The sequence below is a fragment of the Numenius arquata genome, chromosome 2 (assembly GCF_964106895.1).
Source record: "Numenius arquata chromosome 2, bNumArq3.hap1.1, whole genome shotgun sequence".
Lineage (NCBI taxonomy): Eukaryota > Metazoa > Chordata > Aves > Charadriiformes > Scolopacidae > Numenius > Numenius arquata.
Genome location: NC_133577.1, coordinates 12,204,300 through 12,215,553, shown reverse-complemented (window position 1 = coordinate 12,215,553; position 11,254 = coordinate 12,204,300). Strand labels below are relative to the sequence as shown.

Genomic DNA, 11,254 nt, shown 5'->3' with positions numbered 1-11,254 from the left:
TTACATACAATGCATGACTATAAAACTAATAACACGAAACTAAACTATAGCCTGGGTGTAGCTTTCCCCTCCTCAGCAGGAGAGCAGACCACCCGGCCCTACAGGGGAATGATGAAATGGAGTCCTTTGAGCTTCTTCTGTCTCTGAAAAGTCATATAGCACACTTCTTTTTTTTTTTTTTTTCCTTTATAAAGCCAAATTATTTTTTTTCCCAGTGAAGAAAAAATTTTCAGCCACTGTGTCTTTTAAGCTTGAACACCAAAACTTTCACAGAATCACAGAATCACCTAGGTTGGAAGGGACCTTTTAGGATCATCTAGTCCAACCGATGAAAAAAAAAAAAAAAAAAAACACCACAAAAAAAACCAAAAAACACACAACACCCACAAACAAACCACACACACCACCACACCACCCAACACTAATCCATATTCCCAAGCACCATGTCAACTCCTCTCTTGAATACCTCCAGGGATGGTGCTTCAACCACCTCCCTGGGCAGCCCATTCCAATGCCTGATAACCCTTTCAGTAAAGAAATATTTCCTAATATCTAACCCGAACTTCCCCTGGCGTAACTTGAGGCCATTACCCCTTGTCCTATCATCTGTAACTTGGGAGAAGAGACCGACCCCCGTCTCTCTACAGCCTCCTTTCAGGTACTTGTACAGAACAATAAGGTCTCCCCTCAGTCTCCTCTTCCCCAGACTGAACAACCCCAGCTCCCTCAGCCTCTCCTCGTAAGACTTGTGCTCCAGACCCCTCACCAGCTTCGTTGCCCTTCTCTGGACCTGCTCCAGCACCTCAATGTCTTTCCTGTGGTAGACAAAAACTTTGCCTCCTGGAAACACCAATATTTTGATAGGGACAGATCAGAGCCTGTCCAGCAACTGGAGCTCTCAAAGGGCTGAGACAGCATCATTTCGGCAGTGGCCAGGCCATGCTGTGCATCTCTTCAGCCAGACTCCCAATGGGATGGACCTTTGCAATCTCTTGCCCTGTCCCATGTCCCTATGAAGACCTGCCCTTGGGCAGGTGATGACAGCTGGACTACTGAAGCTTAACATATTTGTCCAACACCTCCTGGGAAGAGCAGGTGAAGTGAGGAACTGGTGAGGAGAGAAACTATACTCCAGGCTGGGTCTGCCTCTCTCAAAAGGGCTCCGGGATGTCCAACAGTGGTCTCTGGGTCCTGCAGTAACATGCAACTATGCACTGGATAACACACTTGTTATTTAAAAGTATGGCCTTTACCTAAATAATCATCAAATTCAAGACTGAAAGTCCATTTCTGCTACTAGTATTATTTATTAAATTGCACAGATGTCTTCATCCATGAATAGGTATTTTCTGATCCAGATCACCTCTGTGATATGAACATATTAGATTTAGAGGTTCTGTTCCTTTCGTTTATCAGTGTGATTTTTCTGGGGTGTGTTAGCTCCTGGGAAGTAAAGAAAAGGTTTTCTCCCAGCTAAATTTGCAAAATTTATTCCTTTCTCTTTGTTTCTTCCTATGGCCTTATCAATACTGCTTGCAAGCAGACTATTTTTACATGGCTATTTTTGTCATTTTCTTCCTTTTGCACTCATCAGTATTTTGCTAGGCTGATACATATTGGCTCCTTAGGCATATGCATTTATTTCTAACAGCACCCTGGGATTTCCTATCACATCTGGAAAAAAGAGAGGAGAAAAAAGCTGAAGATAGGTGGTAAATACAGCTGAGGTGAAGTCACAGCACTACATTCTTTATCCAGATCTAAGGTATGTTCTCGAGAGCTTCCCATTTCGAGAACACTTATATGATATGTTTCCACTTAGCTTTTACGCCAAAAATATCCCAGTGCGGCTCCGCCACTGATAAAAGCAGCAGGAGTGTTCGTGTAAACAGGGCTCCAGGCAGCTGCCAGTGCTCCCAGTTGCCGTCTTGCACAAACCTGTGAACAGCCGGCTTGGGTCAGATACGGGGAGCCTGTGGCTGGACAGGCGGCCCCGTTCCCCATCGCAGATGCTGGGGACCAGCCCTCCCATCCCCACCTCACCACCGCCCTGCTCTGCAGGCACAGCTCATCACTTGCAGGGACCAACTGAGTCAAGGCTACAGGGAGCAGATGAGGAAAATCAGGGATGAGGCAGAAGACGGCAGGAAAATAGTTCACCAGCACTGGCAGAGACACGTGATTCACCTCTTCTTTACAAATGCATCAGCAGCAGTTACATCAAATATAAGTAGTAATTTTTAAAAGTAAGTAAATTAAACCTTGTCCACAGACTTCGCATTTTAAATCTCATTATGAAACTTATCCAGATTTCAAAGTTTAAAACAATGAAATGCCAGCTGCAGTGCTAAAAGATTGTCCTGCCATTCGGAAGGTCTGTGATTGGACCTCTTAGTAGAAGTTTCCTCAAAGATGTGTCACTGGAAATAGGTCTAGATAATATGCCAGTAGCGTTTTAATTATTATCCTTTTGGCTTCCTTGGTTTCATCCTAAAAAGTGTGTATGCACACTTCTGTCAATAGCCTGAACATTCTTGCCTCAGCGCCAACACTTGGCGACTTAGGGAGAGGATCATCTGAACCAAACGTGCCTCCACTTCACTGGAAAGGCTGTCAAGAGAAACACACTTTGTGCCTGAAAAACACTTTGATACAGCAAGAGGCAGTTGCAGTGTTCGGGGCAAAGGTCTGGACAATAACTGCTCTACACACCTGCAGAAGATAGAGAAACACGGGCCGACACACGCCAGAGTCAGACCTGTCATTCATCGCGACTCCTTCTGTACGGGCAGGGCACAGAGCATCATAAAAGGCTAAAAGGGAAACGACCGGTCTCTGGGAGAGAGTGGAGATGTTGGATATCTCTGTTAAAGTCCCTAGGCTATATTTACTCCAGGAAAGAAACCAAAAGCGAATAAAGAAATAAATGCAAAGGGAAAGGAGACGGAAGCTGTGCCCGTACTAGGGATTAAATAGGGCTGGGACACTGGCCCATGGCTACCGCATCCTGGGCTGCATCAGGAGAAGTGTGGCCAGCAGGTCGTGGGAGGCGATTCTACCCCTCTACTCTGCGCTCGTGAGACCCCTCCTGGAATACTGTGTCCAGCTTTGGAGTCCTCAACACAGGAAGGACATGGACCTGTTGGAACGGGTCCAGCAGAGGGCCACGAGGATGATCAGAGGGATGGAACACCTCCCCTATGAAGACAGGCTGAGAGAGCTGGGGTTGCTCAGCCTGGAGAAGAGAAGGCCCCACGGCTGGCCCTTCCTGTGCCACTGAGCCCTGCAGCTGCCCTTCCCTTGCCAAAACCCAGAAGGCCTCTGTGTCTGTGTCCAGGGTCCATGGCTGAAGGGGAACTAGCCCGAGATGGTCCTGCAGCAGCTGGGCTGGCCTCAGGGATCAGCGGTGCCTGGAAGAGAGAAGCTGAAGGCAGGGAAAAAGGCACATTTGGTGGGGAATGGAGATGGTGTCAGCTCTTCTTCCACCAGAGAGGTGGGCACTGAAGGATGACAGTCAGGAAAGGCTGGGGATCCCTGTTGTGGATGCTGGCTGATGGGTGATCCAGGAGCATTAGGTGGCTACGGGGGAGTTCTTCGACAGAGATGCAGTTAGACCCTACCGAAAGCTTAGACCTGTGGCTCCTCTCTGGAGCTGCCGGGCACCTCAAGTGCTCTGTGTCTCTGGCCTCAAAGGCTGCCTGGAGGCCAGAGCGCATTAGATACTGCTCCTCCAGTGAGGACCAGAGCACTCTGCCCTTCAGCATGCAGCTCCCCATCAGCTCCAGCCTGGCAAAGCCGAGGGTTAACCATCACTTTCGGTGGGTTTTGTTTCTACCTCCCTGAACCGAGTGACCACTCAACTGATTTTCACTCCCTTCTAACTTTTGCTGCTCTCCTGTAAAACCAACCCCGGAGATGAGGAACAAATAGTGAAAGATTAAGAAAACTGTTGGTCGGGTAAGTGGCTTTAGGACAATGTGCTCCTGCTGTGACACACACTCACATATGTATAGGAAAAAAGGCCGATCTGAAAATGAGCGAGACTAAGCAGAAAGGGGGAGATGTTGATTCCATCTGTGTGATCCACGACAGCGATTTTGTTCTGCTGAACACCAACAACTCTGGTAGGTTCTCATATTAGCTAAGGGAGATGTTGCAGGGGCTTTCTCAGCCATTGACTTGGTTTCTCTTGACTTTTTTAGGGAAAAAACTAACCTGTGTGCAGAAATCAGACAATTTGTAGAATGAATTTTTAAGAGAATGCTTTTTTTTTTTCTTTTCTCTGAATGAATGGGTGTTTTGGTGGGTGACAACTAGTTCAAATATTCTAAAGGAAACTGTATATGGTTCTATAGTATGTACCGTGAACTCTTCTGATCATACCTGATTTTAACAACACACTCCATAGAGGATGGGTAGATTTACGTGTTTAAGAAAAAAAGGTTTTATAGTTATGGCGAAGAACAGTGAGTGGATCTGGTCGCTACCCATTTGTCACATTGTGGCTGCTTTATTTTAATGTATTTCCCTGCTGATACTTTTGGAAAGTACTGGGTAAGAGCATGCCTATGTACAGGTTGGTCCTGCTTTTGTGTCATGGGAGAAGCAGCTTTGTGTGCCCTGGGCAAGGAGAGAAACTACCGTGTTCTTTGCTTTGCTTGCTTATGCCACGTAACCCGGCACGAATTAATAGAAGGAAACCTGTCCTGCATGACAAAAAAAAAAAAAAAAAACAAAAAAACCATTTTGGTTTTTTTTTTCTCCAAAGTTGCTTAAGACATAGGACCCTACTTTTCTGCATCAGCTGAAATCCGGACGTCCATCTCGCAGACAGGCCCAGCACGGCCGAGGTCTGCAAGCCCACGGCGCTGAAGCCTTGGGGCCACGGAGCCGAGCCCCCGGGGCCAGGAGCCGGGCGAAGCCCCGCGGGGGGCGCAGGGCAGCGCGTCCGGGCGGGGGGCGCAGCCCCGGGGACGGACCCCCCCCCCCCGGGGGTGCTGGCGGGCGGCGGCTCGTCCCGGTCCCGGTGAGGGCGGGGAAGGGGCAGAAACGCTGAGTCAGCTCCGCGGTGCCGCCGAGGAGGGCCGGGGGCCGGGCGGCGCCCCCAGCCCGGCGGTGCCCGGGAGGGGAGCGGCCCCCGGTCGGCGGGGCGGAGGCGGAGGCGGCGGGCGGGGTGCTGCCCCCCTCTTGGCCGCTCCTTATCAGCCCGGTTTGATGCTGCAAGGCGTGTCCGGGGCTCTGCTCATGTGATGGAGCAAGAGGCAGACGGGCGGGGGGACCAGGGGAGGAGGTGATTTTCCTCGCTGGCTCTCGCTCGCTTTTTTTTTTTTTTTCTTCTTTTCCTTTTTTTTTTTTTTTTCTTCCCCCCCCTCTTCTCTCGCTCCCTAAAGGAGTTTGCGGACAGCCGGGCTCCTTCATTCCCGGCTGCGCCGCCGCCGCCGCCCTCCTCCCCTCCGCCAGCCCCCGCCCGGGCAGCGCCATGGGCGCCGGCAGCTCCACCGAGCCGCCCGCCCCGCAGGACGGGGACGGCACCGCCGCCGAGCCCCCACGTACCCCCCCGGAGACGCTATCGGCAGAAGAAGCCGAGCCCGCCAAGGTAAGGCGGGGGGGGGGGGGGGCGAGTGGGAAGAGTGGGGAGAGGGAGGCGGGGGGAACACGCGGGGCGCACCCACGCCACGGGGAAACTTTCCCGCCGCGGCAGCGGGCACCTGCCGCCAACCGTGGGCAACCTCCCGGGTGGGTGGGCAACCGGGACTGCGACACGGCCAGCGCCGCAGTCATAAAACTCCCGGTGGCGGCGGGCGGGGGGCGCGGGGGGGCGCTTTTGTGCGTGGCCGTGGGGAGTTGGGGGGGGGGGGGGTGGAGAAGGACCGCACCCACCGGCGGTGGGGTCTGCGCCAAGGAACCTCCTGACTGCGGTCCTGCGGTACCCGGGGCTCCCGCCGCTCTCCTCCGCAGCCTCCCCCGCCATCCAATTCCCCACCCGGGGATGCAGGTGGAAGGTGCGGCCAGAGGTTTTGCGGGTGGGGAAATGTTGGGGGGGGGGGGGGAGGGAGAGAAGGGGGGCGATGGCCGCGGCGTAGGCTCGTAGCCATGGCTTTCGTGTTCCCTGGTGTCGTACCGCATTGGGGTGAAAGGCGGGGGGGGGGGAGAGGGGGGGAGTGACTGGCCAACTCTCAGCCAGTGGGGAGTAGGGGAGCTCTAGGTATGTGTTATTTTTAATAAAGACGTTGAAGAATTGAAAGAAATTCTTTTTAAACGTGTCTGGTGTTTAAAAATAGATTATGAATGAAGCCATTTATCCCTCTGGAATAGGCGCGTTTCGGGGATTCTGGGACTGAAAGGGAGGTTATGTGCATCTAGGTGTTTACACAGCGTCGCTTTGGGGTTAGGTGTTAGTTTGTTGGGAGGGAAATAATACCACGTTTTACTCGAGATCCTCTTCAGGCTCTTCAGAGTCTGGGTTCTCGGAGCGGGGATACTCAGAAGTTTCTGTTGTTGGTGCGTGGGTGTGTTGGAGCTTGAGAACTGGTTATGACTTTGTTTCTTTGACCTTGTGGTTCAGATTTAACTTTCAAGTTGAATTTCCCATAGTTCCTGGCTGCCACTAGACCTCCTCGTGCGTGTTTTGACAGATTTGAAAACCACATTGAGAATGAGCTTTAAATTAAATGAGATTTATTTTATTTTCCTTTTAACCAAGTAAGCGTTAGGGATTGGTGTTGGCTAACAAAATATTTAGCAGTTGTGTTGGGCAGTTTGAGACTTCAGATGCTGAAATTTAGACGGGAGTGAGTTTGTAGAGGGCAAGCGTTTGGCTACTGTGATTGTTTAGAAATCAAGATAATGTGAGTTAGAGGAAGGGACATAACGTTCGCAGCCATATTTATCCAGTTATGGGAACTAAGAACCAAAAAAAAAAAAAAGAGAATACCATTGATACTGTTCTCAAATACAGATTATTATTGTTACTAATACTGTGTTTTATGTCTTCCACTCTTCATGAAAATGTTTTCAAAGAGGTTTTATCTTGTTACTTAAGTAGAACTGTTTAAAGGTGGGGAAGTTCTTTTAGCATTTCACTTCTGTAAGAAGTTGTATTGCTACTGTTGTTCTAAAACAGCTACTTTTTGCTGAAAAAATAAGTTTTAATGAAGTTTAGTCATACTTTTTTTTTTTTTATCTCATTTAGTCTGTTCTTACTACAGTAAGGTAGTTTCGTGCAGATTTGTGACGCAATTTTTCATCGTTATTCCTTTCAGCCCTTTGAATTTGAAAATTACCAGATCCTGTAATGCCCCTGGAGAAATCTGTCAAAGAGCTAATTTGTTTGCAGAAGATACAATGGGGACATTTTGAAGGATGGTCGTCTTTCTTGCGCTTTCCAAATTAAAACGCTTATCATGAGCCCCTCTTTTAGAAGAAAAACTTTGAAAACTGACTGTAAGGAAATCCAACTTGAGCGAGCCTTGGCAAGTCAATCAAAAATAAATTGTCTAGGCAACTAGTCTAACCTAGGTTATAAAATCTCACGGCAGTTGTGCTTTTTTGTCACTGGAAATTCCTCGAAATACTTAATCAAGTTTCTTTCATGACATAGTTGCATCACATGTTTGTACGAGATGAAAGCCTCTTTGCCTTTTCATCTAGAAAGGGCCGAATTTATAGTCTGTACGCTGTTTTGTTATTCACACGTGACTCTTTGGCCAGACACCAGCTTTGGAGGTGTCCTGGTTACAGGAGGGGGGAGTGTACGCTTGGTTCTGTGCTTCTCACTTGGGCAGCCCAGGAGGTGTGAGAGACCCTGTAAAGCACTTGGTTTACAGTGTGAGGGGTATTTAGGAGGCTTTGGGTGTTGGCTCACACGCACCGCAGGTTAAATGCGGGCTCAGGGGGTTGGGACCTCAGCTCTTCACCCCGTCCTTTCACACAGCTGAATCATATGTAAAGCAGCTCCAGGCTTTCCAGCCCAGCATATTACTGGGACTTGAAACTGGTGGGTTGGTTTGGTTTTTTTTTGTTTTTTTTTTTTTTTTTTTGTTTTTTTTTACTGTAGCAGACGAGGCTTAAACTGGCAGTGGAGGAACTGCTCCTTATCTCGCATAGCCACTCTGCTGTGGGAAGCCTCCTCTGCAGGGGTGCGTGACAGGTCCTGGAGGTACTAATCCATTCGCATGCCTGAAGTGAATTCATCAGATTTGTGAATTGACACCCAAAGTCCTGTTGAAAACAAGGGACAGGGTGTGGTCCCACAGGAGGCTGATCTGGTGGAGTTATCTCCTTGCTGTTTGAGCAGCAGTACTCTTTTTCCCTGCTCCCCCCCCCCTTTTCTTCCTCCCCTGTCCCTCTTCCCTGTCTTGCCCCACATGATGCAGTCTCACCTCGTACCGTGTCTGGCCCTCACCTTGCCTTTCCAAAAGCAGGTTAAACTCAGTAACCCTTCAGGAAACAACAGATGGGTCTTTTGCTGGGCCGGTTTCCTGATGTGTTAGTGAATTCACTAATCTTCGATGATGCCCAGGTGAGACCCAGAGCGAGGACAAGGTAAGCATCTGCAGCAGGTCAGGAGGGGAAATGAAAAAACTTTCCATGACAGTAAGCTGGTAGACCCTGTCTGCTTGTGAAACCTCCCGGTCAGGCTGCCCCGAGCAGCACAGAAAACTGAAACGTGGCCTGAGAAGGATTTAACAGATTTCAAAAATAATAGTGCCAAAAGTAGGAACAAGATTATTAGTCTCAAAGAGGAGAGCAGGCAAACCTCGGGTGCCCCAGACTGACGAATGCTTTGAGGTGTCTGACGGGATGGGCTCTGTGCTCCTGCCTCCTTCCCAGGGCATCTCCAGCTTCCCCTCTGCAGCTTCTGGCACTGGATGAGCTTGTTCCGGGAGCTAACCCCCTAGAAAGCTCTTCAGCTTCTTTGGCAAGGTTGCTTTCTGCTGATTTAGGAAAATGTGTTGGCTTCTGGGACTCGGATGGCAGAAATGGCAGGTTCAGGGAACCAGGCAGGACCTTGTGACCAGGACTGGGTAGCGAGCTGGCTGACACCTCTGGTGGTGGCAGCACATGGCTGGGTTGGTTCGGCCATCTCCATCTTGTGAGCTCCTCCTGTGTTGGTGGCAGTGACGCACTTCTCACCTGACTTCCTGCTCGGATGCTGGGTATGGGAGGGAGACTGGGAAGAGATGCCCCTCCGAGAGAGACTGGGAAGAGATGCCAGTGGGGTGCCCTCTGAGGTCCCACGGGATGTAAAGCAGCTACGAGCCGCATGGGCGATGGGAGGAGAGCTGCGTCATCCTACCAGCATCTCAGCTAAAGCGATTGCGAACAACCCACTGCTTTTATTTTATTTAGAAGCTCAAGGTACCAGTTTTAAATACAGGTTTCTTCTTGTGGCCCTGCTGAGGGAGCAGGGCTGGGTTGGAACAGCTACCTGAAATGGTGTGGGGAATAACTTTTAAAGAGAGAATCCAGAAAAACACTGGCACGCTAATAACCTATTCTTGCAGTAAAATCTAGGTTTTTGGCAGAGATAAGCTTTTGCAGCAATTGATGGCTTTAGAATGTCGTGTGGTGAATTCCTGGCTTGCTGGTGTGCAAGGGCCCCTACTCGAGTGTAGTCAATCATTCAAATGGTGTTTTCGGGATAGTTCCCATTTCTGAGTAGTAACTTGATTACGCTACCTGCGTTGTAATGAGAGCAAGTGTCTGCTAGACAGTAAATATTTGGAACTGTCTCTTCTAAAGAGGTTACCAGCTGAGATGTCAGAGTGTCTTATTGTCTGAGTGCCTGACAAATAACAGCTGGGACAGACTTACATCTGCTGTTTAAACAACTGCGCTCTGGTGAGGGAGCTGAGTCAGCCTGAAAATACGACATTAGCGATGGTACAACTAAGCTTAATCAAGTACTGGAGGAAAGTCCCTAGGCTGTGTCTCTCAGAGCCCCAGTTTGGGGCATTTGGTCTGAGTGAGGAGGCTATGGGGTTCTCCTGGTTCAGCAGGGTCAGATTCCCTTTAAGCACTTCTCTTCCGACTGGGAAGGAAGGAAGAGCCTGATGTAGTTTGGTGGTAGGGTTTGGAGGTCCACCCGTGCCTGTGGGGTGGCTGGGGAGAATGGGTAAAACCGCTTGATTGAAAAAACGCACAATGGAAATTAGTGTCATGGATCCACTGAAGGCGTGAAATAACCCCCTAATCCTACAGGAGATAAGAGGGAGGTGGTAGAGGGAGTGTCCCAGCACTTTGAAAGCCAAGGCAATTAGCCTGCGTTTGATGTGATGGAGGCCAAAGAGATGCAAAGAGGAGCGCTGGGTGTTTGAAAGTCCTTCTGGTTGGAAATGCAAGCCCTGGCTGTAGTTACTGGAAGAGTCCTTGTTCTAACTGATCCCTGGCGTCTGGATGCCTTGCGCCTCTGTGGGTGCTCACGTTAGGTGGTGTCCCAGGACTGCTGTGCAGAGAGCTGACAGATGTGAGACCTGGGAAGGAGCTCAGGTCAGATCGGGCTGAAGGCGTAGACCAGAATGACAAGTTGGGAGTAACACTTCCTTCACAGGTTGCAAAAAGAGATCACAGAGATGATTTGGGAGCAAAACCTGCCAGTTCTGTGTTAGCCGTGTGGATTTTGAGGGCAGTCATCCCTAAAGAGATGCTACAACAAAGTCAGGCTGAGAGTTAGGACAGAAGAGGATGGATCTGAGGGAATGAAAGGTAAGGAGAAGGCTCTTGACATTGTGGGAGATGTTACCCAGAAATAAGATGCTGAAATTTATTATGCTGTTACGTGCCTTGAAGAGTAAGGGCCTTATGTTTTCTCCACCTGGAATTTGCGATGCCCCACGAACCTCTAATGCCTTAGCTAATGCAAAACAAGACAAACTGCTGTGAACAAAGAGTTGGAATGACCTAAATTCCATTTTTTTTTTTTCCAAATGTTGTTTGAATATCTTTTTAATGAAGCAGCGTGTGTTAAGAGCAGACCCCCTGAGAAGACCAACAGTGCCGCAAGCTTTCCCAAGGTTTCAAAATCAAGCTTCGGGAAAAATATTAGAGACCATTATGTTAGTTTGCTCAGTTGTTCAGACAGCTGGATCTGGCTATTTTAGTAATCTAAAGTAGAATCAGTGTCGCAGGATTAACAGAATGAGGCAAAATTAACTCTGGTGCATTTGGGCCTGGTGTGAGGAATCCCTGGAATGATTCGGGTCTGGTACAAGGAATGTTGGGAATGGTGGTGATTGCTGGTGGGGGAAGAAGC

General features: G+C 49.4%; 1 protein-coding gene across 1 annotated transcript in view; it reads left to right on the top strand.

The window, feature by feature from the left end:
- The first annotated feature begins 5,266 nt into the window (after positions 1–5,266).
- Positions 5,267–11,254, top strand: part of AKAP12 (A-kinase anchoring protein 12) — a 30,602-nt gene continuing 24,614 nt past the window's right edge. Inside the window, exon 1 of the mRNA XM_074162479.1 lies at positions 5,267–5,596. Within this exon, the coding sequence (XP_074018580.1) occupies positions 5,480–5,596 (117 nt within the window). The 5' untranslated portion in view covers positions 5,267–5,479. The remainder of the gene's footprint in view (positions 5,597–11,254) is intronic.